Genomic DNA, 21,969 nt, shown 5'->3' on the forward strand with positions numbered 1-21,969 from the left:
GCCAGCAGTGGGATGCTAACTATTCCACTCATTAGAGAGCTTTTACTCTCACCCCACAGCTTAATTGACAGCAATAGTGTTTAATCTTTTGTCAGATTGCTTTGTGCCATTTTGGATTTTAGGCAACAACAAAAAAACATGGTTCCCTTTTTCAGCGATAGAGACACCAAGGGCCGGTTTCCCGGACACAGATTAAGCCTCGTCCTAGACAAAGAAATATTTGTCAACAGAGATTCACGATGGAAATCACTACCTACTCCAAGACCAGGCTTAATCAGTGTCAGTGAAACCAACCCATAGATGCTCTATTGATTTACTGATGTCACGGAAATGACCTTTCCAGTCTGTATGGCCTGCTGCAGAATAAATTACAATTGATGTGCTGTTTATTCAGGTCAAATGTCAATTTCCCCCTCCTTTTCAACTGATCCTCTTCTGATGTGTACACAGTTCAAGGTGGCTGGATGATGCACCCTATTTAAAATTGTAAAATCTATGAAGAGATAAAGGAGATGAATATTAGATATTACGTGTTTTCATTAAGAAAATATCTATATAATTTGAATAATTCAGTGTAACTAAATGTTAGCCAACATTCTCCAGTTTCGCAGTATTGGGCTATCTCATCTGACCAAATGAGAGGATGAAATCAGTGTTTTATTGCTGCCAACATTATTTATGAGATCCAACTGAAAAAACAATTTAAGTCAAGCGTGACCACCATTCTTAGAGGCTCAGTTTAGATCTGAATTGTAAGTACCCCAAGGGAAAAGCAAGCTAGTAAGAAGCAGGTGTTTTTTTTGTTTGGAGCCTTTTGTCTCCCCTCCTCTCAGAGGATTAAGTCAGAGGCCACTGTCGCACATGAGTTGCCTCTTGTTTTCATGAATGAATACAATTATTTTTCAGAAATGTATTAACTTTAGTACAGCAGTTATTCAGCTACTGCAATTTTGCTTATGAAAAATAAAGCATTTGGGGATTACAAAAGTATATGATAGCATGTAGGCTACACAATTGCTGTTTTCGTTTATCAAAATATCATCCTTATTTACAAAAACCTGATGAAAGTATCATTGTTGCCCCTTGGCCTCTGTGATTCCCATATTTCTCCACTAGGCGGCTCTGTGTCCATGTGCCTGCGCCGCGCGTGACTCCGACCTACAGGGAAGGACTGCGGTCAGGTTATCCAACTCCACCGTCAAGCAAGGCTATCCATGCTCGACTGAATTTGCGTGCAATAGCTTGATCGTCGTGGAGAAGTGGGAGAAAGAGCATCATTGGATGACAGACAGCACTGTATTCCGTCGCAACTGCAACTTGCGCCCAGAGAAAACACGTTCCGTCAACGTTTACCATCGCCCCTTGGGTAAACAAATCATTGTTTTTGAATTTCGATAGTAGGAATGGGGTAGCTACTTCCTTTTCTAGCTGCAGATGTTGGCGTCCGCTCTTTGCCTGGTAAGGGTTGGGAGTTTACATTTCACACATCACAAATGCTAGCTAGCAAAGCTAACGTAGCTTGCTAAAGCTAGCTCACTAACGTTAGCTACATTTCAAATGTAGTTTTTTGTTTTAAATACTTAAGTTATTCCATGTTAACTGTCCTGTAGATTTTTTGTTTTACAGGTTTGCATGTTTCTGCTTGCAATTTCTGTTTATTAACTCGTCTTAGCTAGCTCGCAGGTAACCAACCAGCTAACTGTCACCTGAAGAGTGTTATGAGATGAAGTTGGCTACCTTTTGGTGAGTGGTGTCGCGTGCTTCACTAGCCACGCAGCCGGGTGTACCACGGGCACGAGCAATCACAGTGCAATTTATCTTGTGCTGCTGCCTTGCCCACCAGGCCCCAAGGGTCTCCTGGCTCAGATGTCCATAGCTGGGGTCAATTATATTTCAATGTCAGGTGCATACCATCACCTATCATGTTATTTCTGGTCAGCTGATTTTTGTAATTAATTTTTTTCCCTATAATTGTATTGCATTATCTAAAAGCATTTTTGTGTTTAAGAAAAATACTATAAAAATCATATGATATGCATTATAGAATTAAATTGATTATAAATGACAAATTATAAATTCTCCGGAGCTATATTACAGTACGGTTCTGTCTGTACCTTGTTAGTGCACAAGATCAGGGCATAATTTAAACGTAGTGTACTGTGTCGGCATATGTGTGGAGAATAGTAGGACTCGGTCGTACAGTGCCTTCGGGAAATGTATTCAGACAGGATTGTGTCGAGGTACAGATCTGGGGAAGAGGGTACCAAACCATTTCTGCAGCATTGAAGATCATCAAGAACACAGTGGTCGCCATCATTTCTAAATGGAAGAAGTTTGAAACCCCCAAGACTCTTCCTAGAGCTGGCCGCCCAGCCAAACTGAGCAATTGGGGGAGAAGGGCTTTGGTGACCAAAAATCCTATGGTCACTCTGACAAAGCTCTAGAGTTCCTCTGTGGAGATGGTTTTCCAGAAGGCCTTTATGGTAGAGGGGCAAGACGGAAGCCACTCCTCAGTAAAAGGCACATGACAGCCCACTTGGAGTTTGGCAAAGGTTACCTAAAGGACTCTCCGACAAAGAGAAACAAGATTCTCTGGTCTGATGAAATCAAGATTGAGCTATTTGGCCTGAATGCTAAGCGTCTGGAGGAAACCTGGGACCATCCCTACGGTGAAGCATGGTGGTGGCAGCATCATGCTGTGGGGATGTTTTTCAGTGGCAGGGACTGGGGGACTGTTCAGGATTGAGGGAAAGATGAACAGAGAAAAGTAAAGAGAACCTGCTCCCGAGCGCTTAGGACCTCAGTCTGGGGTGAGAGTTCACCTTCCAACAGGACAATGACCCTAAGCACACAGGCAAGATGATGCATGAGTGGCTTCCGGACAAGTCTCTGAATGTCCTTGAGTGGCCCAGCCAGAGCCCGGACTTGAACCCGTTCAAACATCTCTGGAGAGACCTGAAAATAGCTGTGCAGCAATGCTCCCCATCTAACCTGAAGGGTTGAGAGGATCTGCAGAGAAGAATGTGAGAAACTCCCCCAAAACATGTGTGCCAAGCTTGTAGCATTTCTCAACCTGTTTTTGCTTTGTCATTATGGGGTGTTGTGTGTAGATTGATGGGCGAAAGCAATGTAATCATTTTTAGAATGAGGCTGTAATGTAACAATGTGGAAAAAGTCAAGGGGTCTGAACACTTCCCGAATGCACTGTATATAGAGAGAGTTAGGCCAGGTTTTAGAATGGCTGCCATTTTAGCACTCATATAGAACTTTATTCTTGAAATGTTGATGATGTAAGGGAGCGGTGTCACGTTCGTCGTAACGAGGAGACCAAAGAGCAGCGTGATTAGAATACATTCTTCTTTTAATGAACGAAGAACACAACATACTATACAAAACAACAAAACGAACATGACGCTATAAACATTGAGTGCTGACACAGGCAACTATACATAGACAATAAACCACAAAATACCCAATGAATATGGCTACCTAAATATGGTCTCCAATCAGAGACAATGATAAACAGCTGCCTCTGATTGAGAACCAATCGAGGCAATCATAGACATATAAACCCCTAGACATACAAAAAACCCTAAACATACAAAAAACCCTAGACAATACAAAAACTAAACAAACCACCCTTATCACACCCTGACCTAACCAAAATAATAAAGAAAACAAAGATAACTAAGGTCAGGGCATGACAAGCGGTCGAAATTTCGCAATTGTTACCCGGGGGAAAATGGGGGAGGTTCAGGCTTTTTCAATTTCATTCAGAGGGAGGGTTTAGTATTTTTTTTTAAATGTCCAGGGGAGGTCGTGTTATTTGTAAAAGATTAAATGTCAGTGTTTGTTAGCATTTTGTAATTTACGTATTGAATTAGACTGTAACTTTGGTGTACAACCCTTCTGCCCGGATGGGTGGGCATTTCACTTTTCCTATCCATTGGCTGTTTGATCAGTCTTTGTGCTTGGCATATCCAGAACAAGTATCTTGCGAATCAAACAGTGCTTGTAGTGATGAATATCTTGTGAATCAAACAGTGCTTGTAGTGATGAATATCTTGTGAATCAAACAGTGCTTGTAATGATGAATATCTTGTGAATCAAACGGTGCTTGTAGTGATGAATATCTTGTGAATCAAACAGTGCTTGTAGTGATGAATATCTTGTGAATCAAACAGTGCTTGTAGTGATGAATATCTTGTGAATCAAACAGTGCTTGTAGTGATGAATATCTTGTGAATCAAACAGTGCTTGTAGTGATGAATATCTTGTGAATCAAACAGTGCTTGTAGTGATGAATATCTTGTGAATCAAACAGTGCTTGTAGTGATGAATATCTTGTGAATCAAACAGTGCTTGTAGTGATGAATATCTTGTGAATCAAACAGTGCTTGTAGTGATGAATATCTTGTGAATCAAACAGTGCTTGTAGTGATGAATATCTTGTGAATCAAACAGTGCTTGTAGTGATGAAGTAAGTGTTCAAAACAACTGGGAACTCGGAAATCTTCGACTTCAGTGTGTTCAAGACAACTAGGAACTCAGAATAACATTTGGGGAGGCAGGGTAGCCTAGTGGTTAGAGCGTTGGACTAGTTACCGGAAGGTTGCAAGTTCAAATCCCTGAGCTGACAAGGTTCAAATCTGTCGTTCTGCCCCTGAACAGGCAGTTAACCCAATGTTCCTAGGCTGTCATTGAAAATAAGTATTTGTTCTTAACTGACTTGCCTAGTTAAATAAAGGTAAAATAAAAAAATTGGGGCCAACTGGGAAAATCATTTTGAACAGTAACTAGTAATTCAAAGTCAGAAGCTCTGGCATCTTTCTAGAGCTCAGACTTTTCCGACCTGAAGATCACTGAAGTCATGACTTGACCTCTTTTCCCAGTTGTCTTAAAACCACCAACAAGCATGGCATCGCAGAATTACACAGACTGTAACTCATGAAAACAGTTTATGATAATATAAGGGTTTCTTTACAATCTCTGTACGCTGAAGAGAGTAGAAAAGTTCAATGGAATTTTGGAGTCAAAAGGAGATGGTTCTTCAATGTGGACAAAGTGATGAAATTGGTTGTTGCAGGAGCTGCTACTGAATGGGGAAGACAACGGTCCATGTGGATGGCTCGGCTATCTGTATGCTACGAGTTGTTCTCCTTTTTGAAGCAATATGTTTATCCTTGGCTTATCCTTGGCTGCCTGTCATTTCATATTTATCTTTTTTATATATACACTACCGTTCAAAAGTTTGGGGCACTTAGAAATGTCCTTGTTTTTGAAAGAAAAGCACTTTTTTTTTTTGTCCTTTTTTAAATAACATCAAATTGTTCAGAAATACATTGTAGACATTGTTAATGTTGTAAATGACTTGTAGCTGGAAATGGCTGATAAAAAAAAAAATGTAATAGAATATCTACGTAGGCGTACAGAGGCCCATTTATCACCAACCATCACTCCTGTGTTCCAATGGCACGTTGTGTTAACTAATCCAAGTTGATCATTTTAAAAGGCTAAAATCATTATAAAACCCTTTTGCAATTATGTTAGCACAGCTGAAAACTGTTGTTCCGATTTAAAGAAGCAATACAACTGGCCTGCTATAGACTAGTTGAGTATCTGGAGCATCAGAATTTGTGGGTTTCGATTACAGGCTCAAATTGGACAGAAACAAATACCTTTTTTCTGTAACATGTCAGTCTATTCTTGTTCTGAGAAATGAAGGCTATTCCATGCGGGAAGTTGCCAATAAACCGAAGAGCTCGTACAATGCTGTGTACTACTCCCTTCACAGAACAGCACAAACTGGCCCTAACCAGAATAGAAAGAGTGTAAGTCCCCGATGCACAACTGAGCAAGAGGACAAGTAAATTTGAGTGTCGAGTTTGAGAAACGGACACCTCACAAGTCCTCAACTGGCAGCTTCATTAAATAGTACCTGCAAAACGCCAGTATCAACGTCTATAGTGAAGAGGCGACTCCAGGATGCTGGCCTTCTAGGCAGTGTTCCTTTGTCCAATGTCTGTGTTCTTTTGCCCATCTTAATCTTTTATTTTTTTTGGCCAGTCTGAGATATGGCTTTTTCTTTGCAACTCTGCCTAGAAGGCCAGCATCCCGGAGTCGCCTCTTCACTCACAACATCAACAATGTCTACACGGTATTTCTGATCAATTTGATGTTATTTTAATGGGCAAAAAATGTGCTTTTCTTTCAAAAACAAGGACATTTCTCATTGTTATTCACTATTCTTTCAGGACTATATGTAGTCATGGTATCATCCACATTGATGTAGAAGTGTTTAGAAACATATTCTATTCTTATTCTACAATAAGTGACTCCAAAATTATACAAAATATTCTAAAATGCAACCAAAACAAACAGCAAATGTATTCAACCCGTTTGTAGAGTCACAAGCTTGATGTAATCATTGCGTGCTACGAATATGGGATTTTTGATATACTAAACTTTTGACTACTTCAATACACACAAGTGAATGTGACACAATACCTTTGGTCCCCTAAAATGGGGGGACTATGTACATAAACTGCTGTCATTTCTAAATGTTTCACCCGATATGGATGAAATACCCTCAAATTAAAGTTGACAATCTGCACTTTAATCTCATAGTCATTGTATCATTGCTGGAGTACAAAGCCAGAACAACAAAAAATGTGTCACTGTCCCAATAATTACAGAGGACACTAATGGCTCTGGTAGGACTGTAGAGTGAAGTAAGTCTCCTCCCTGTGCTTGGCTGCCAGAGAGGCTGGGGACCTGACCAAGAAGCACCCTGGGGAGAGCTTTAGGATTGTTGTTGTGGAAAGTGTGACTACAGGGGCAAGAATGCTGTCCCCACTGTTTTCCTGAGTATGGGAGAGCTAAGAATTTCCTCTGTGTGTTTTTTAAACCTCTCCAGGGAGAGAAGTAAACTTCTGCTCTCTATCTCATTTGGCAGAAGGCCCAGAATATATGGACCTATCATGAATATTGGTCTTTTTCATCATAAGATCTTATTGGAAGTAAAGTGCTTTTATCACTCACTGGCACCACAGACTGATGCAAGGTCTTTGGAGTTAGGACATATTTTCGTTAATTAGCCTATTGGAGCCAGAGTTGCTTTCGTTCCTGTCTCTAGGCCTAAGTTAGAGGAAAAAGACAAAAGTAAGGGACATATTCAATGTCAGGGTAATCCCATTTTGGTCCAGGACTGAGCTCTAGCCTAGCACCTCAGTGTTAGACTGTGTGTTTACGCAGGGTTACAGTATTGTGTTAACTGAAAACAGACATGCAGTCCTTTGTGTAGGCGGACATCATAATCATTCTAGGAGAACTGATGACCCCTAGTCCGCTACTCATATCAAGGACCAGTGCAGCTCTCTATAAGCTGCTCAAATTGGCTTCATTTCAGAATGCTCCAGGGGATGGAAAGATTCTTATTTCTCCAGCACAATGTCCGTTTCACCTGAACACCACAGTGATTTTGGCCAGTGATGGTGCTGGTGCTGGAGCTGCAGGCTAGCACTTTTGTATGAAGAGGGCAGTAGCCTGGTCCCATGTTCGCTTGGCTTAGGCAATCCACTGCTATTAGGCCATTGTTCTGTTGCTTTACACACTGTATTTCTCTGACAGGGATTTTGCTGCTCTCCACGTCCGTCTTAATCAGGTTCCAAAAGTCTCTGAGGTATGATGGGAAGTTGTCAGCCTGGACAATTAGAATCTGAAAAATAATATGATCAGCTTTTAACTCATGAATTCATCATAATTGGCTTTTGTAATATTTGGGCATGACATTTTTTTTTGCAGATTAATATTATTTCATCATAGTTGTGAGTGTAAGACGAGGAAGTCTTATATGTCCCTTATGCTACAGTAGCTACCCCAAGGGTAGCAGCATCAAAGCTATCTGCACCTGCTTAGGGCAACAACATCAACAGTATCTGTCCATTCTACTATAATATAATAATATAAGCAATTTTTTTGTTGTTCCAAAGCATAATAGAGAGATGTATGTGATCGTATACAAATGTAAGCGGGATTTGAAATTGTTATGTTTTAGTCAAATATATCTGTTTGGGCTTCTTGCGGTCAATTTGCTGTCTACAATTATTTGTAGTTTATTTGTAGTTCCGGCCCCCCGAGCCTCCGCTCAAGAAAAATTGGCCCGCAGCTGAATGTAGTTCATGATCCCTGATACGGTGCATTTGGAAAGTATTCAGGCCCTTTGATTTTTTCCACATTTTGTTACGTTACAGCCTTATTCTGAAATTGATTAAATTATTTTGTTCAGCCCTGAAGGTCCCCAAGAACACAGTGGCCTCCATTGTTCTTAAATGGAAGACGGTTGGAACCAAGACTCTTCCTAGAGCTCGCCGCCTGGCCAAACTGAGCAATCGGGGAGAAAGGACTTGGTCAGGGAGGTGACTAAGAACCCAGTAGTAACTCAGACAGAGTTCCTCTGTGGAGATGGGAGAAACTTCTAGAAGGACAACCATCTCTGCAGCACTCCACCAATCAGGCATTTTTGGTAGATTGGCCAGACGGAAGACACTCCTCAGTAAAATGCACCAGACAGCTAGCTTTGAGTTTGCCAAAAGGCACCTAAAGGACTCTCAGACCTATGAGAAACAAGATCATCTGGTCTGATGAAACCAAGATTGAGCTTTTTGGCCTGAATGCCAAGTGTCTCGTCTGCAGGAAACCTGGCACCATCCCTATGGTGAAACATGGTGGTGGAAGCATCATGCTGTAGGGATATTTTTCAGAGGCAGGGACTGGGAGACTAGTCAGGATCGATGGACAGAGAAAAGTAAAGAGAGATCCTTGATGAAAACCTGCTCGCAGAACCTCAGACTGGGGGCGAAGGTTCACCTTTCAACAGGACAGTGACTCTAAGCACACAGCCAAGACGACACAGGAGTGGCTTCGGTACGAGTCTCTGAATGTCATTGAGTGGTCCAGCCAGAGCCCAGAAATGAACATCTCTGGAGAGACCTGAAAATAGCTGTGCAGCAACGCTCCCCTCCAACCTGACAGAGCTTGAGAGGATCTGCAGAGATGAATGGGAGAAACTCCCCAAATACAGGTGTGCCAAGCTTGTTGCATCATACCCAGGAAGACTTGAGGCTGTAATCGCTGCCAAAGGCGCTTCAACAAAGTACTGAGTAAAGGCTCTGAATACTTACAGTACCAAGTCAAAAGTTTGGACACCTACTCATTCAAGGGTTTTTCTTTATTTGTTATGAAAACTAATGAAATAACACACATGGAATCATGTAGTATCCAAAAAAAGTGTTTTTAATATTTAAGATTCTTTAAAGTAGCCACCCTTTGCCTTGATGACAGCTTTGCACACTCTTTGCATTCTCTCAACCAGCTTCACCTGGAATGCTTTTCCAACAGTCTTTAAGCTGTTCCCACATATGCTGAGCACTTGTTGGCTGCTTTTCGTTCACTCTGTGGTCAAATTCATCCCAAACCATCTCAACAGGGTTGAGGTTGTGTGATTGTGGAGGCCAGGTCATCTGATGCAGCACTCCATCACTCTCCTTGGTCAAATAGACCTTACACAGCCTGAAGGTGTGTTGGGTCATTGTCCTGTTGAAAAACAAATGAGAGTCCTACTAAGCGCAAACCAGATGGGATAGCATATCACTGCAAAATGCTGTGGTAGCCATGCTGGTTAAGTGTACCTTGAATTCTAAATTAATCACAGACAGTGTCACCAGCAAAGCACCATTACACCTCCTCCATGCTTCACGGTGGGAACCATACATGCTGAGATCATCCGTTCACCTACTCTATGTCTCACAAAGACATGGCGGTTGGAACCACAAATCGCAAATTTGGACTCATCAGACCAAAGGACAGATTTCCACTGGTCTAATGTCCATTGCTCGTGTCTCTTGGCCCAAGTCTCTTCTTATTTTTGGTGTCCTTTAGTAGTGGTTTCTTTGCAGCAATTTGACCATGAAGGCCTGATTCACACAGTCTCCTCTGAACAGTTGATGTTGAGTTATGTCTGTTACTTGAACTCTGTGAAGCATTTATTTGGGCTGCAATCTGAGGTGCAGTTTACTCTAATGAACTTACAGCCGAGGTAACTCTGGGTCTTTCTTTCCTGTGGCGGTCCTCATGAGAGCCAGTTTCATCATAGCACTTGATGGTTTTTGCGACTGCACTTGAAGATACTTTTTACAAAGTTCTTGACATTTTCTGGATTGACTGACCTTCATGTCTTAAAGAAATGATGGACTGTCATTTCTCTTTGCTTATTTGAGCTGTTCTTGCCATAATATGGATTTGGTCTTTTACCAAATAAGGGCTATCTTCTGTATTCCACCCCTACCTTGTCACAACACAACTCGTTGGCTCAAATGCATTAAGAAGGAAATAAATTCCACAAATGAACTTTTAACAAGGCACACCTTCTAATTGAAATGGATTCAAAGTGATTACCTCAGGAAGCTGGTTGAGAGTGTGTTATTGCATAGTTTTGATGTCAACACTATTATTCTACAATGTATAATAATATAAAAATAAAGAACAACATTGGAATGAGTAGGTGTGTCAACTTTTGACTAATACTGTATGTAAATGTATTTTTCAGTTTTTCAGTTATTTTTTTTATACATTTGCTGAAAACCTGTTTTTGCTTTGTCATTATGGGGTATTGTGTATAGATTGATGAGGAGAGAAAAAACAATTTGGTTAATTTCAGAATAAGGTTGTAACATAACAACACATGGAAAAGTCAAGGCGTCTGAATACTTTCCGAATGCACTGTATGTAGCATTTGCCTTTTTGCTTTGCTTTGCATGAAGGTATAAGACCGTTGTTTTCATCAAGCATGTTCACAGCTGTTCTGCGTCTTGAATTTGTCTCTGACTACTTGCACAAATCAGATTGACATTGCCTACGGCACCAGGCAGGAGGTTTGTTTTCCGTTTCCATTGCCATGGAACTGGGGTCTGACAGAATTTTAATTGTGTTGGCAATGATTAGAATGGTAGGGGAAGTGTCATATTTCTATTGAGCTTTTCACTGCAGAAGAGGATGCCATACTGCAAATAACTTCATACATAGTGATACCAGGTTGTCATTTTCTTATGATATGATAACATCGCTGCCTACAATGGTACCTTAGCCTAGACAGGAGAATTGAGGTTCCTGGAAGAGATCCCCTCTTTTCATATTGATTGGTGAAATCCAAAACATCTAGGCCTAGCTCGCCAAAGATGATAATATTTGTGTGTATCTAGCACCATATGTTGTGCATTGTCTCTTTCATCACAGAGAATTATGAAACTGCCCTTTGCCTACCCCCGGTATCTGTAATCAGCTCAGGGCCTGACCAGCAGGCATTAGTTATGAGTGACGTAAGCAAGCCCTATGCTCTATGTAATTCACAAGGGCAAAGCAGTCCTCCCCTGGCTCCCGTAACGGTAAGCAGCTCCAGCTATGCAGCCTACACGAGGACAAAGAGCTGTGGTGGATTGTGGTGCTAAATATAGCTGGGTGCTAGGTACAGATTAGTGTTGAATAGTGAAAAGTGAGGGATCAGTGTGTGGGGAATATCATTCAGCCAGCTCGGCAATGATTGATTTGACAACGTGGGCTCTCCCCCAGACAGCTCACTGGCTTCAATTGATGTCTGCCTGCAGGATGTTTGATAAGACCTATCCTCTCCTAGAGAGGTATCTGGAAGAAGAGCATAACGAGTGATTCTACTTTGTGGATTGGTTGCTGTAAGTCAATCCTCTCTTTCAGTCAGTTTAGCATAGAATCTATTATGAGTAAGTGTTAATGTAAAGATAGGCTATGTCTTTTGTATGTTCAGACTCTTCAGTCTCTGGCTTCTGCTAATCTGTATTCAGACCCCTTTACTTTTTCCACATTTTGCTACGTTAACAGCTTTATTCTAAAATGGATTAAAAAAGAAATCCTCAATCTACACACCGCATAATGGAAACGCAAAAAGTGATTTTCATTTTTTTTGCAAATGTATAAAAAAATGGAAATACCATTTATATAAGTATTCAGACACTTAACTCAGTACTTTGTTGAAGCACCCTTTGGCAGCGATTTCAGCCTTGAGTCTTCTTGGGTATGACGCTTCAAGCTTGGCACACCTTTATTTGGGGAGTTTCTCCCATTCTTCTCTGCAGATCCTTTCAAGCTCTGTCAGGTTGGATGGGGAGCGTCGCTGCACAGCTATTTTTGAGTGGTCCAGGCTCACTCAAGGACATTCAGAGAGTAGTCCCGAAGCCACTCCTGCATTGTATTGCCTGTGTGCTTAGGGCCGTTGTCCTGTTGGAAGGTGAACATCTGCCCCAGTCTGAGGTCCTGTGCGCTCGGGAGCAGGTTTTCATCAAGGATCTCTGCTCCGTTCATCTTTCCTTCAATCCTGACTAGTCTTCCAGTCCATGCCACTGACAAATATCCCCACAACATGATGCTTCACCATAAGGATGGTGCAAGGGCTCCTCCAGATGTGATGCTTGGCATTCAGGCCAAAGAGTTAAATCCTGGTTTCATCAGACCAGAGAATCTTGTTTCTCATGGTCTAAGAGTCCTTTAGGTGCCTTTTGGCAAACTCCAAGCAGGCTCTCATTTGCCTTTTACTGAGGACTGGCTTCCGTCTGCCCACTACCATAAAGGCCTGATTGATGGAGGGCTGTCCTTCTGTAAGCTTCTCCCATCGCCACAGAGGAACTCTAGAGCCTTGTCAGTTCAAAAAATAAATAACAGTATGGGGATGAGGTAGCAGGGTGGGCTATTTACAGATGGGCTGTGTACAGGTACAGTGATTGATAAGCTGCTCTGACAGCTGATGCTTAAAGCTTCAGTCATTTTTCCAATTCGTTCCAGTCATTGGCAGCAGAGAACTGGAAGGAAAGGCAGCTAAAGGATGCTTCACCGTAGGGATGGTGCAAGGTTTCCTCCAGACGTGACACTTGGCATTCAATTCAAAGAGTTCAATCTTGGCTTCATCAGACCAGAGACAATCGGGTTCTTGGTCACCTACCTGACCAAGGCCCTTCTCCCCCGATTGCTCCGTTTGGCCAGGCGGCCAGCTCTAGGAAGAGTCTTGGTGGTTCCATACTTCTTCCATTTAAGAATGATGGAGGCCACTGTGTTCTTGGGGACCTTAAATGCTGCAGAAATATTTTGGTACAATTCCCCAGATCTGTGCCTCGACACAATCCTGTCTCTGAGCTCTACAAACAATTCCTTTGACCTCGTGGCTTGGTTTTTGCTCTGACATGCACTGCCAACTGTGGGACCTTATACACAGGTGTGTGCCTTTTCCAAATCATGTCCAATTAAATTAATTTACCACAGGTGGACTCAAGGGATCTGAATATTTTCCGAATGCATTGTATGTTTGTGTCAGATCATATGGTGTGCCATGACATCTAGAAAACATATAAATAAATAAATAAATAAAAATTGCAGAAACTCTTAGCAGCCCGACCATAGGACAGGGCAGAGCACTGTGTCCTTGGTGCGGCACTGTGATGAACAGGTTCACGTCACACTTCCCCATTTCATCCTGTGTGCTCAATTATGTTTTCTAATGGCCTCTCCTACATTCATACAATATCTTGACTGTGTCCAGCTAGCTAATAATCACCCAAATGAAAGCTACACAGTCCGGAAGCATCAAAAACGATGGATAGAGGACCATTTTCCTCTGCTGGCACTGACTGACGCTTTTCTGGTGCCTGGGGACATAAGCGTTTCTGTGGGAATGCGGACACCTAGGGTGACTGGGCTGGTGCAGGGTGTCGTTGTTGGGGAAGTAATGTTATCAGTCAGCGACTCTGATTCAGACGGCCCCCAAGCTGAATTGTAACCACACTTTTTGTGTGTGTGTGTGTGTCCCTGAAATCTATAGCCTTATCTTTCTATAGCCTCCTTGGACACACCTCGGCTATTGCTCGAGAGGAACATGTTAATTTCCACCGCTGCTCATTGTGATGTTCAGTCATGATGTCTGTCTGCTTCTCCACAACATGGCTGCTGTTCCTGACATTCTTCCTGTTCCCAACACTGCAGGTGCTGAAGGGATGTGTGGGCTGGAAGTCCTAGGGCACTGCTAGCCCACCTCTGATCAGAGAGAACGCAGCACTGTGTCCTCAACACACTGCCTGCCTGCCTGGGGAGACCAGCCACCACATCCTCACAGCATTGGATGCAGCTGGCTCAAAAACAGAGGAAGAAGCGTGACCGGCTGTCTGTGGTGTTGTGATGATGAGGGGATAACGGGGCTGAGGGCCCTGAGGTGGACTGGCACAGTTGAAGCAGCAGGCCAGGGTTAAGCCAGGGGAGGGGAGGCAGGCGGTGGGCGCCCACCGTCCAAGGACTAGGAGCCACCATTTCTCGGGTGGTATTGCCGGCGCGGAGGAGGGGCGCCGTACGGAGGTTGGAGGCTCTCTGGATGATGACCAGCCTGTTCCGCCGCCACAGCAACAGCAGTGGTAACCATGGTGATGTGGCTCCGCACGAGGAAAGCCCTGCTCCAGGCGAACTCAACAACAGTCGTCCCGGTGGGAGTGGGCGCACGGTGCGGCGTCTGGAGTTCAACCAGGCCATGGAGGACTTCAGGACCATGTTCCCCAGCATGGAACAGGACGTGATAGAGTGTGTTCTGCGGGCCAATCACGGAGCCGTGGACTCCACCATCGACCAGCTGCTCCAGATGAGCCTAGACGGACACGGCTCTAACGACAGCTCTGACTCGGAGGACAGCCTTCCTCCTGAGGTACGTCTGTGGGCTACTGGTATAGGAACTAGTGGGTAGCCCAGATTAAACTAAGTGAACACAACCTAAGTCTGAGACTATAGTTTATCATGAAATGCATGTCAAAGTTGTAAGCTACTTTTTCACACCATATTCATTCATACACCTTATTTCATTGTATTTATTTGTTTGCCTCTTCAAACCAGATGGTTGCTCCTGGGGAGGGAAAAGTATTTGATGTTGCTTTCAATATGCGGTTGTAGTGGATGACATGCATTTCTCTGGAGGTCACTGTGATTATACACTCCTATTGTGGACAGAAAGCTTTGATAGGCTGTCTAAAGCGGTCTTCAAAAGCTTGCCAATACCCAGAGGTAGGTTATGCTCTCTAGCAATGTGTTCACTGCTGTGAACAGCCATGACAAGCCATTCCTTTGGACATTCATGAACTCCCTTTGTACTGATGCATAAACTCTTTCTGAGTAGTAACAAGGCTGTATCAAGTGCCTTATTGGACTGCCAAGCTGTTCGCTTTGTATTTGATTCAATTACTGCAGGTCTCTCAATTCCAACCATATTTTGTGTTTTTATTAGCCTCAGTCCACTCTGGCAGTATTCCACCAATGACACCATGCTCCACACAGGATATTATTTAACTTTGTTTAGTTTATTTCCCTCTATCACTCTGAATGACCAGAGAGAGAGGAGGAAATGTTTATCTTAATAAATGATGAAGAGCTGAACTTAATACTTATAGTGGAGCGTGTTCTACTTCGCATGCTAGGCTTTTATTTGGAAAGTGAAGTTAATTTACATTGATTAAATACAGGATGAAAACCTGCTGCTTGACGTTAGTAAAACAGCCCAATGAAAGCCCTCACATTGCCTCTTATTAAGGGCATAAAGGCCAAGCTGCACTTCCAATGAGCGGTTATAATACAGATTCATTATTCATTTCATCTGCTCTTTGAAGTGTTCATATGTGCCATCTGAAGGGGTTGTCATGTCCTTTAGAACATTCTCAATGTCTCCCCTGACCTCTGACCTTGTAGATCCTGGAGAGGACGTTGGAGCCGGACAGCTCTGACGAGGAGCCCCTGCCGGTCTACTCCCCGCCCTCCTATGACATGCACATCTACGACAGGAAGTACCCAGACGAGGTCCTGCCCACAGCCTCACCACCTCCCAGGCAAGTGAAGTGAAGTGAAGTGAAGATAAGGGAGGGAAGGGGGAGGTCTCAGGGCCACCTGGCTGGCTCTGACCTCATTTCACTTAAAGGAGAATAATAGATGGTTGGGATAATGTGAATTAATGAATACATTTTCTCTGAAACCATCATTTACATGAGTGTTTAGATGCATATTCTTCTTTGGTGCTTTCTCTATATCTAATACATGATATGGCTCGTCAGCGATTCATGCTGTGAGTGCTTTGAATGCTAAGAGGTTCATAATGCATTCAATGCTCCACCTGCTGTCTAATGAATGCTAGTGCAGAAGCTATGAAATCTATGCGAGGTACATGTTCTTAACTGTGCTCTAACTTGGGTAGATCTGTAGACCTAATACTAGTGATAGTGTTGTTATATGAACACAATGTTGTATATGTGTGCCAAGGAGAGAACCTTTCAGAAGAAAGAGAAACAGTAATGTTTATGTTAGATGGATCCTTTGAAGATGACCAACACAAAATTATTGATATTTACTGTTACAGAACGTAGCATCAATGGAACTAACAATATCCTTTGCCATCTCTCTCCCAGCTTTGATGCCAGTCAAACTCCTCCCTGCCAGCCCCCTCCTTGTCCACCCCCCCCTGCCAGTCAATGGCAGGTTGGCAGTTACAGGAACTGGAACCCACCGTTACTAGGCAACCTCCCTGATGACTTCCTGCGGATCCTGCCTCAGCAGCTGGATAGTCTGCCAGTAGGTAGATTTATGGGTCAGCACCTAATGGACCATTAACCCACACTGCCATTACTTACAGACTGCTGGCTGCCTGGCACTCTGCTCTGATGACCAACTGGCTGGATAATTACCAGCCTCTGCAACGGGCTGCACGCTAAGCAAAATACAGTTCAGCTTTTTATACATAATCAGTTCCCTGGTAGTCTTCCAAAAATGAAGACGCCACCCAAAAAACAAGATATTATTTTCAATTCATGGTGCAATTTGATAAAAAACTCAAGTATTTCCACATAGGACTTTGACATGTCTAACAATGTTCTCTCTGTTCCCTCCTCCCTGCAGTGCTCATACACCAGCCTAATGCAGAGTAGTCTGACCCAGCCCTCGTCCTCTTCATCCCTGTCGTCCATGACGCAGCAGGTTCAGCCGGGGGCGGGGGCCAGGGCAGGCCAGGTTGGCATGGAGACTGAGCAGGAGAGGAAGCTGAAGCAGTACTTGGGAGATGAGCGCATCGCACTCTTCCTGCAGAACGAGGAGTTTATGAGGGAGCTGCAGCGCAACCGCGAGTTCCTCATCGCCCTTGAGAGAGGTGTGCACACACACACGACCAAGCACACACTCACTAATACATCCTCACACTGATTATTTTCTGCAACGTTTCCAAATGTCTTCTACAGTACTAAGTGAGGATGTCACTATGCTTTCATCCCAATCAAGATATGAAGAGTCATTAGAAGGGTCTCTATGTCATGGCAGTGCTTTCCTCTTAATTTTCACCACTTCTGTACCAGTAATGCATGAAGGAAGGCTTGCAGGTTGTCCTGCTAAGTGCCTCTATGCCCATAACTATATTGATGCTGAGACATCGGCTCTCTCTGTTTTAGATCGGCTGCAGTATGAGTCAAAGACATCCAAGTCCCATCATTCAACAGCTTTCATGGGGATGTCCACTCCAGGTAGATATCATTCATCTGCGCTCCATAACATTCAGCTACATCCTAGTATTCTCTCGCTCTGAAAAGGTCCAGGGTTCATGTAGGCTCCTGCAGAGAAATGCTTTATTTTAAAGGCACACAGAGGAAGTGTGACTCTGTGTGCATCTCAGTCGTTGTTTGTCAATCAATCACTCAAATCAAATGTATTTATAGACTTTATTTTTTATTTTTTACTTCAGCCAATGTCACAAGGTGCTGTACAGAAACCCAGCCTAAAACCCCAAACAGCAAGCAATGCAGATGTAGAAGCACATGTCTCTGTGTGCATCTTATCATGCCTTGATAAGACGTGTGTGTGTCTTTCTCTGTTCTTGCGCATCTCTGTGGGGTCTATTTCACGCTGCTTGTTTGTGTTCTAGGAGATAATTGTGCCTCAGGCTCTGGGGAGGCCTGCACCGATGTTACAGACGATGCCTTGTTCCGTGACAAACTCAAGCACATGGGCAAATGTAAGAACACTCCCAATCTCTGGCTTTATCTCTGGGGCATAACTAAATATTTTTCTCAATGTATGTGTCTCTCTGTCGCTCCCAAATTCCAAATGTTATCAGAACTTTCCACGTTTGGAATGTCCAGTTAGCATGAAATGGTTCTAGGAGGTTCTAGCAGTGCATGGAACTGGAAATGAGGGATGGTGTCTATATACAGCAAGGTCATTATTAGAAATCAACATACATTTGTAGGACATTACACTCTTAAAGTTGGTGCTCCTGAAAGGTATACAGTAGTAAAAGTCTCCACCATTCTTGCCCTTTAAAACGGCAAATAAGATATTAAGAATAAGATGTTTTCTGAAATATATAATTATGTATTGATGGACATATGCTTTCTCAAATCCAATCAGTCATATTAATTAAAACAAACTCAGCCCAAACTGTTAACATTTTTATTCAATTAACCAATTCTGTTTTCTCTCCACTTTCTATTTGATCCTGTAATCCTCCACAGCTACACGGAAGAAGCTTTTTGAAGTCGCTAGAGCTTTCTCTGAAAAGACCAGAAGAAGAAAAACGAAAAGGAGAGCCCTCTTGAAACACCATTCGTATCCTTTCACTTCACCAGTGGTCCCCTACCCCACCCATCACCTCCCCCTCCTCTCCCTGACAGGCCTCCATTGCCCAATGGTTCTTTTGTCCTTGCCAGAAGTGACCTTGAGCTTCAATTGAACTGAACAGATGCGCTTGCATTGTAAAGATGTAATTAACTATCCCTGAGAGACATCCCTGCATGTTGATGAGTGGCTGTAATATCTGCCTTTGTTTCTGATGTTAGTGGGTTTGAATTCCAGGGAATGTCCCATTTAGTATCCATTTGGCCTTATTAGGGGTGTGCTGAATTAGGAGGTCCTCTCATGGTCTTGACTCTGGTCCAGCAGGCTTAGTATTATGTTTAAATCACTGCCAGTCCTCTTAACATTCTCTATCAGACTGGATAATGCTGCCTCCACTGCCAACCTCTTGGATGACGAAGATGCCGGACACCTGAGTGGTATGTTTATCAATGTTTTAATATCATTCTAGTGAAGAAACGTAATTGAATACTATGAGACATTGATTGGTCGATTGTTTCATTTAGGCCTAGTCCAATTGTAAGAAGGGAGATGAATGTGGACCACATGCTTATTTGTATGAACCAACTCATGTGTCTGTACAGAGAAGGACAACCAACTTAAGAGATCAGGCCCTCAGGAAGAGGAGGTGCCCCAGCAGGAAGTGTTGTCATGGTGAGAGAGCAGTAACTCCACCCACAAAAAAACATGCCTTAAACTGTACATTTGTTATTTTTGGATTCCCTCAACTAACAGTTATTTTACCTATTTCCCTGACAGATTTCTCATATTGTTTATCCTGTGTCAATGGAAGAACAACATGGTTCACACTACACTTCTGGACCTGAACCAGACCGTCCGAATTCCCATGGAATATTGTTGCCTTTAGATGCTCTTCAGGACTGGGAAATTTTAAGTCGTAAGTCCAACATGACTGATTTGGAAGTCAGAGCAATTTGTCAACCAATGACATTTTAGCTAGCAAAATGAGCTAGCTAATATTGCTAATGATAAAGTTAGCTAGCTTTCTTAGCTATTATCCACATTGATAAGTTTGATGGCATCAAAGGTGAAAGGTCAGTGATGAAACGTCACAACTCTTAAATTGAGTATCATCTCCATCTCCGACTTTCCCTCTACGAATTCCAAATTGGGTGGGTCGTTCAAGTGCTTATTTCCCAGTCGAAACACTGTATTTCCCAATTCCGAGTAGCATTTGAAGGCCGTCTTTTGATTTCTTGTTTCAGAAATCAACAAACTAGCTAGTTAGATGCATTTTTGTATGATTTAAATGACATTTTAATATAAAATATATATTGTTATTGATGGTGAATATTAATAATGTTATGATTTTATTTTAATGTATTACTCATTTTGAATTATTCCTGATAATTTCTGGGTGATACAGTGAAAGCTGGAGTTGTAATTCCGATACGACTCAGGAGTCTAGTGCATTTTACTTGCATATGAATGGATTTGAACATATTTATACTGAACAAAAATATAAACGCAACAATTTCAGAGATTTTGCTGAGTTACAGCTCATATCAGGAAATCAGTCAGTTGAAGTAAATAAATTAGGCCCAGATCTATGGATTTCACATGGGCAGGGGTGCAGCCATGAGTGGGCCTTGGAGGGCATAGGCCCACCCACTGAGTACCCACTGGGGAGAATGAGTTGTTCCCCACACATGGGCTTTATTACAGACGATCCTGCAGGTGAAGAAGCTGGATGTGGAGGTCCTGGGTTGGCCTGGTTACACGTGGTGTGTGGTTGTGAGGCCGGTTGGGCGTACTGACAAATTCTCTAAAACAACATTGGAGGATGCTTATGGTAGATAAATTTAACATTCTCTGGCAACAACTCTGTTGGACATTCTTGCAGTCAGCATGCCAATTACATGCTCCCTCAAAACTTGGGAGACAGCTGTGGCATTGTGTTGCTTGACAAAACTGCACATTTTAAAGTGGCCTTTTATTGTCCCCAGCACAAGGTGTAATGATCATGCTGTTTAATCAGCTTCTTGATATGCCACACCTTATATTGGCAAAATGCTCACTAACAGGGATGTAAACAAATTTGTGTACAACATTTTAGAGAAATAAGCTTTTTATGCTTGTGGAATATGTCTGCGATCTTTTATTTCAGCTCATGAAACATGGGACCAACACTTTACATGTTGCGTTATATATTTTTGTTCAGTGTAGCTCGGTACCATTCAACAGTCAATTTCTGACCACATGGGAGTTTGTGTGTGTGGAACAAAATACTGTTATATTTTATTCTTACCACAATGCAACCATATTCTCAATCTGATTTTATAATCTCTTCATAATAGTCTGCCTTGAGGTCTAATTTTTAAGGTCCAGATAGGCTAATTCTTCCCGTTGGACTATGGTATCTTCCCAGAGATGACCAATGTAGGTGAATACTGTTTCCAGTGTAACAAGAGAGCACTGGTTTGAATCAGAATGGGGACCATCAGTGTAACAGTAGCCATGTGGCTAGGGTTTCCTCCTTTAGCATGCATATATACCTATTTAATCAGTAAATCATTTATGTACTGTTTCTCATACAACTTTATAGTACAGTATTTGATACACTATGATTTTTCTTCTTCTGTTTGTGGCTTCTACATCGTTGTTGCTAACAGAAGAGAAGTTTGAGTTTAAATTGAGGATTTATTCCCGAATTTCATTCGGCTTGCTATTTTCATATTTTACCATGTGTTCTTGCCGGTGACTGTCTCTTCCATGCCTCTGAGGACACTACACCCCCATTGCAGCTCAATATTACTCAAGTCATATGTTTTTGTTATGTAGAGAATAAATGATTTACATTTTATTTGAAGATAATAGTTAACTCTTGTCTTGTTTGTAGATGCTTAGGAAAGGAATCTCCTGACTGTATCACAATGATTCACTTGCTTTATGTGATCCTGCTGTAAATGAGACCAAAAAGAGTTGATAGAAGTTTTTTTATTTTGAGCACCATCATTTAAAAGAATTGAGAACACCAGTACTTCCTGATAATACTCACGCTGGTTTAGACTGTATCTATCTGCATCACTTAGCTATGTATTTAGCTAGATGTGTATAAATTGAAATGGTTTGAATGATTTATGATCTTGGGGAAATCATTGCCATAAACTATGTAGATATACGTACTGTAGTTAGCAAGAAAATAATCAATGCTCAGGGAATCTTACTCAAACGCCATTTTCTTGTCGTGTTCGACCCTCTTCTCCGCCATTTCCCCACCAACTGATTAAACAC

The 21,969-nt window shown here is 42.4% G+C and overlaps 1 protein-coding gene across 3 annotated transcripts; it reads left to right on the forward strand.

Moving 5' to 3' along the window:
* Positions 1-1,138: 1,138 nt before the first annotated feature.
* On the forward strand, positions 1,139-20,511 carry LOC112257628 (CUE domain-containing protein 1). Of its 3 annotated transcripts, none has more exons than XM_024431343.2 (11): positions 1,139-1,458; positions 14,059-14,764; positions 15,796-15,932; positions 16,506-16,668; positions 16,993-17,239; positions 17,535-17,606; positions 18,005-18,094; positions 18,594-18,687; positions 19,072-19,133; positions 19,299-19,368; positions 19,474-20,511. In XM_024431343.2, coding segments are annotated over exons 2-11 (1,260 nt in total). In that variant the 5' UTR covers positions 1,139-1,458; positions 14,059-14,440; the 3' UTR covers positions 19,475-20,511. The 3 variants fall into 3 exon arrangements, with proteins under 3 accessions (XP_024287111.1, XP_024287112.1, XP_024287113.1); XM_024431344.2 differs by having other exon boundaries at positions 1,139-1,366; XM_024431345.2 differs by lacking the exon at positions 1,139-1,458 and adding an exon at positions 11,432-11,744.
* The last annotated feature ends 1,458 nt before the right edge of the window (positions 20,512-21,969 follow it).

Source organism: Oncorhynchus tshawytscha, linkage group LG09 (genome assembly GCF_018296145.1).
Source record: "Oncorhynchus tshawytscha isolate Ot180627B linkage group LG09, Otsh_v2.0, whole genome shotgun sequence".
NCBI lineage: Eukaryota > Metazoa > Chordata > Actinopteri > Salmoniformes > Salmonidae > Oncorhynchus > Oncorhynchus tshawytscha.

What these genes read in the sequence shown, in the direction of transcription:
- LOC112257628 (XM_024431343.2), top strand. Translation starts at nt 14,441, where the DNA reads ATGATGACCAGCCTGTTCCGCCGCCACAGCAACAGCAGTGGTAACCAT. An exon ending in CCTCATCGCCCTTGAGAGAG is followed by an intron (nt 17,240 to 17,534) that starts GTGTGCACACAC and finishes TCTCTGTTTTAG; the next exon opens with ATCGGCTGCAGTATGAGTCA. An exon ending in ACTCAAGCACATGGGCAAAT is followed by an intron (nt 18,095 to 18,593) that starts GTAAGAACACTC and finishes AATCCTCCACAG; the next exon opens with CTACACGGAAGAAGCTTTTT.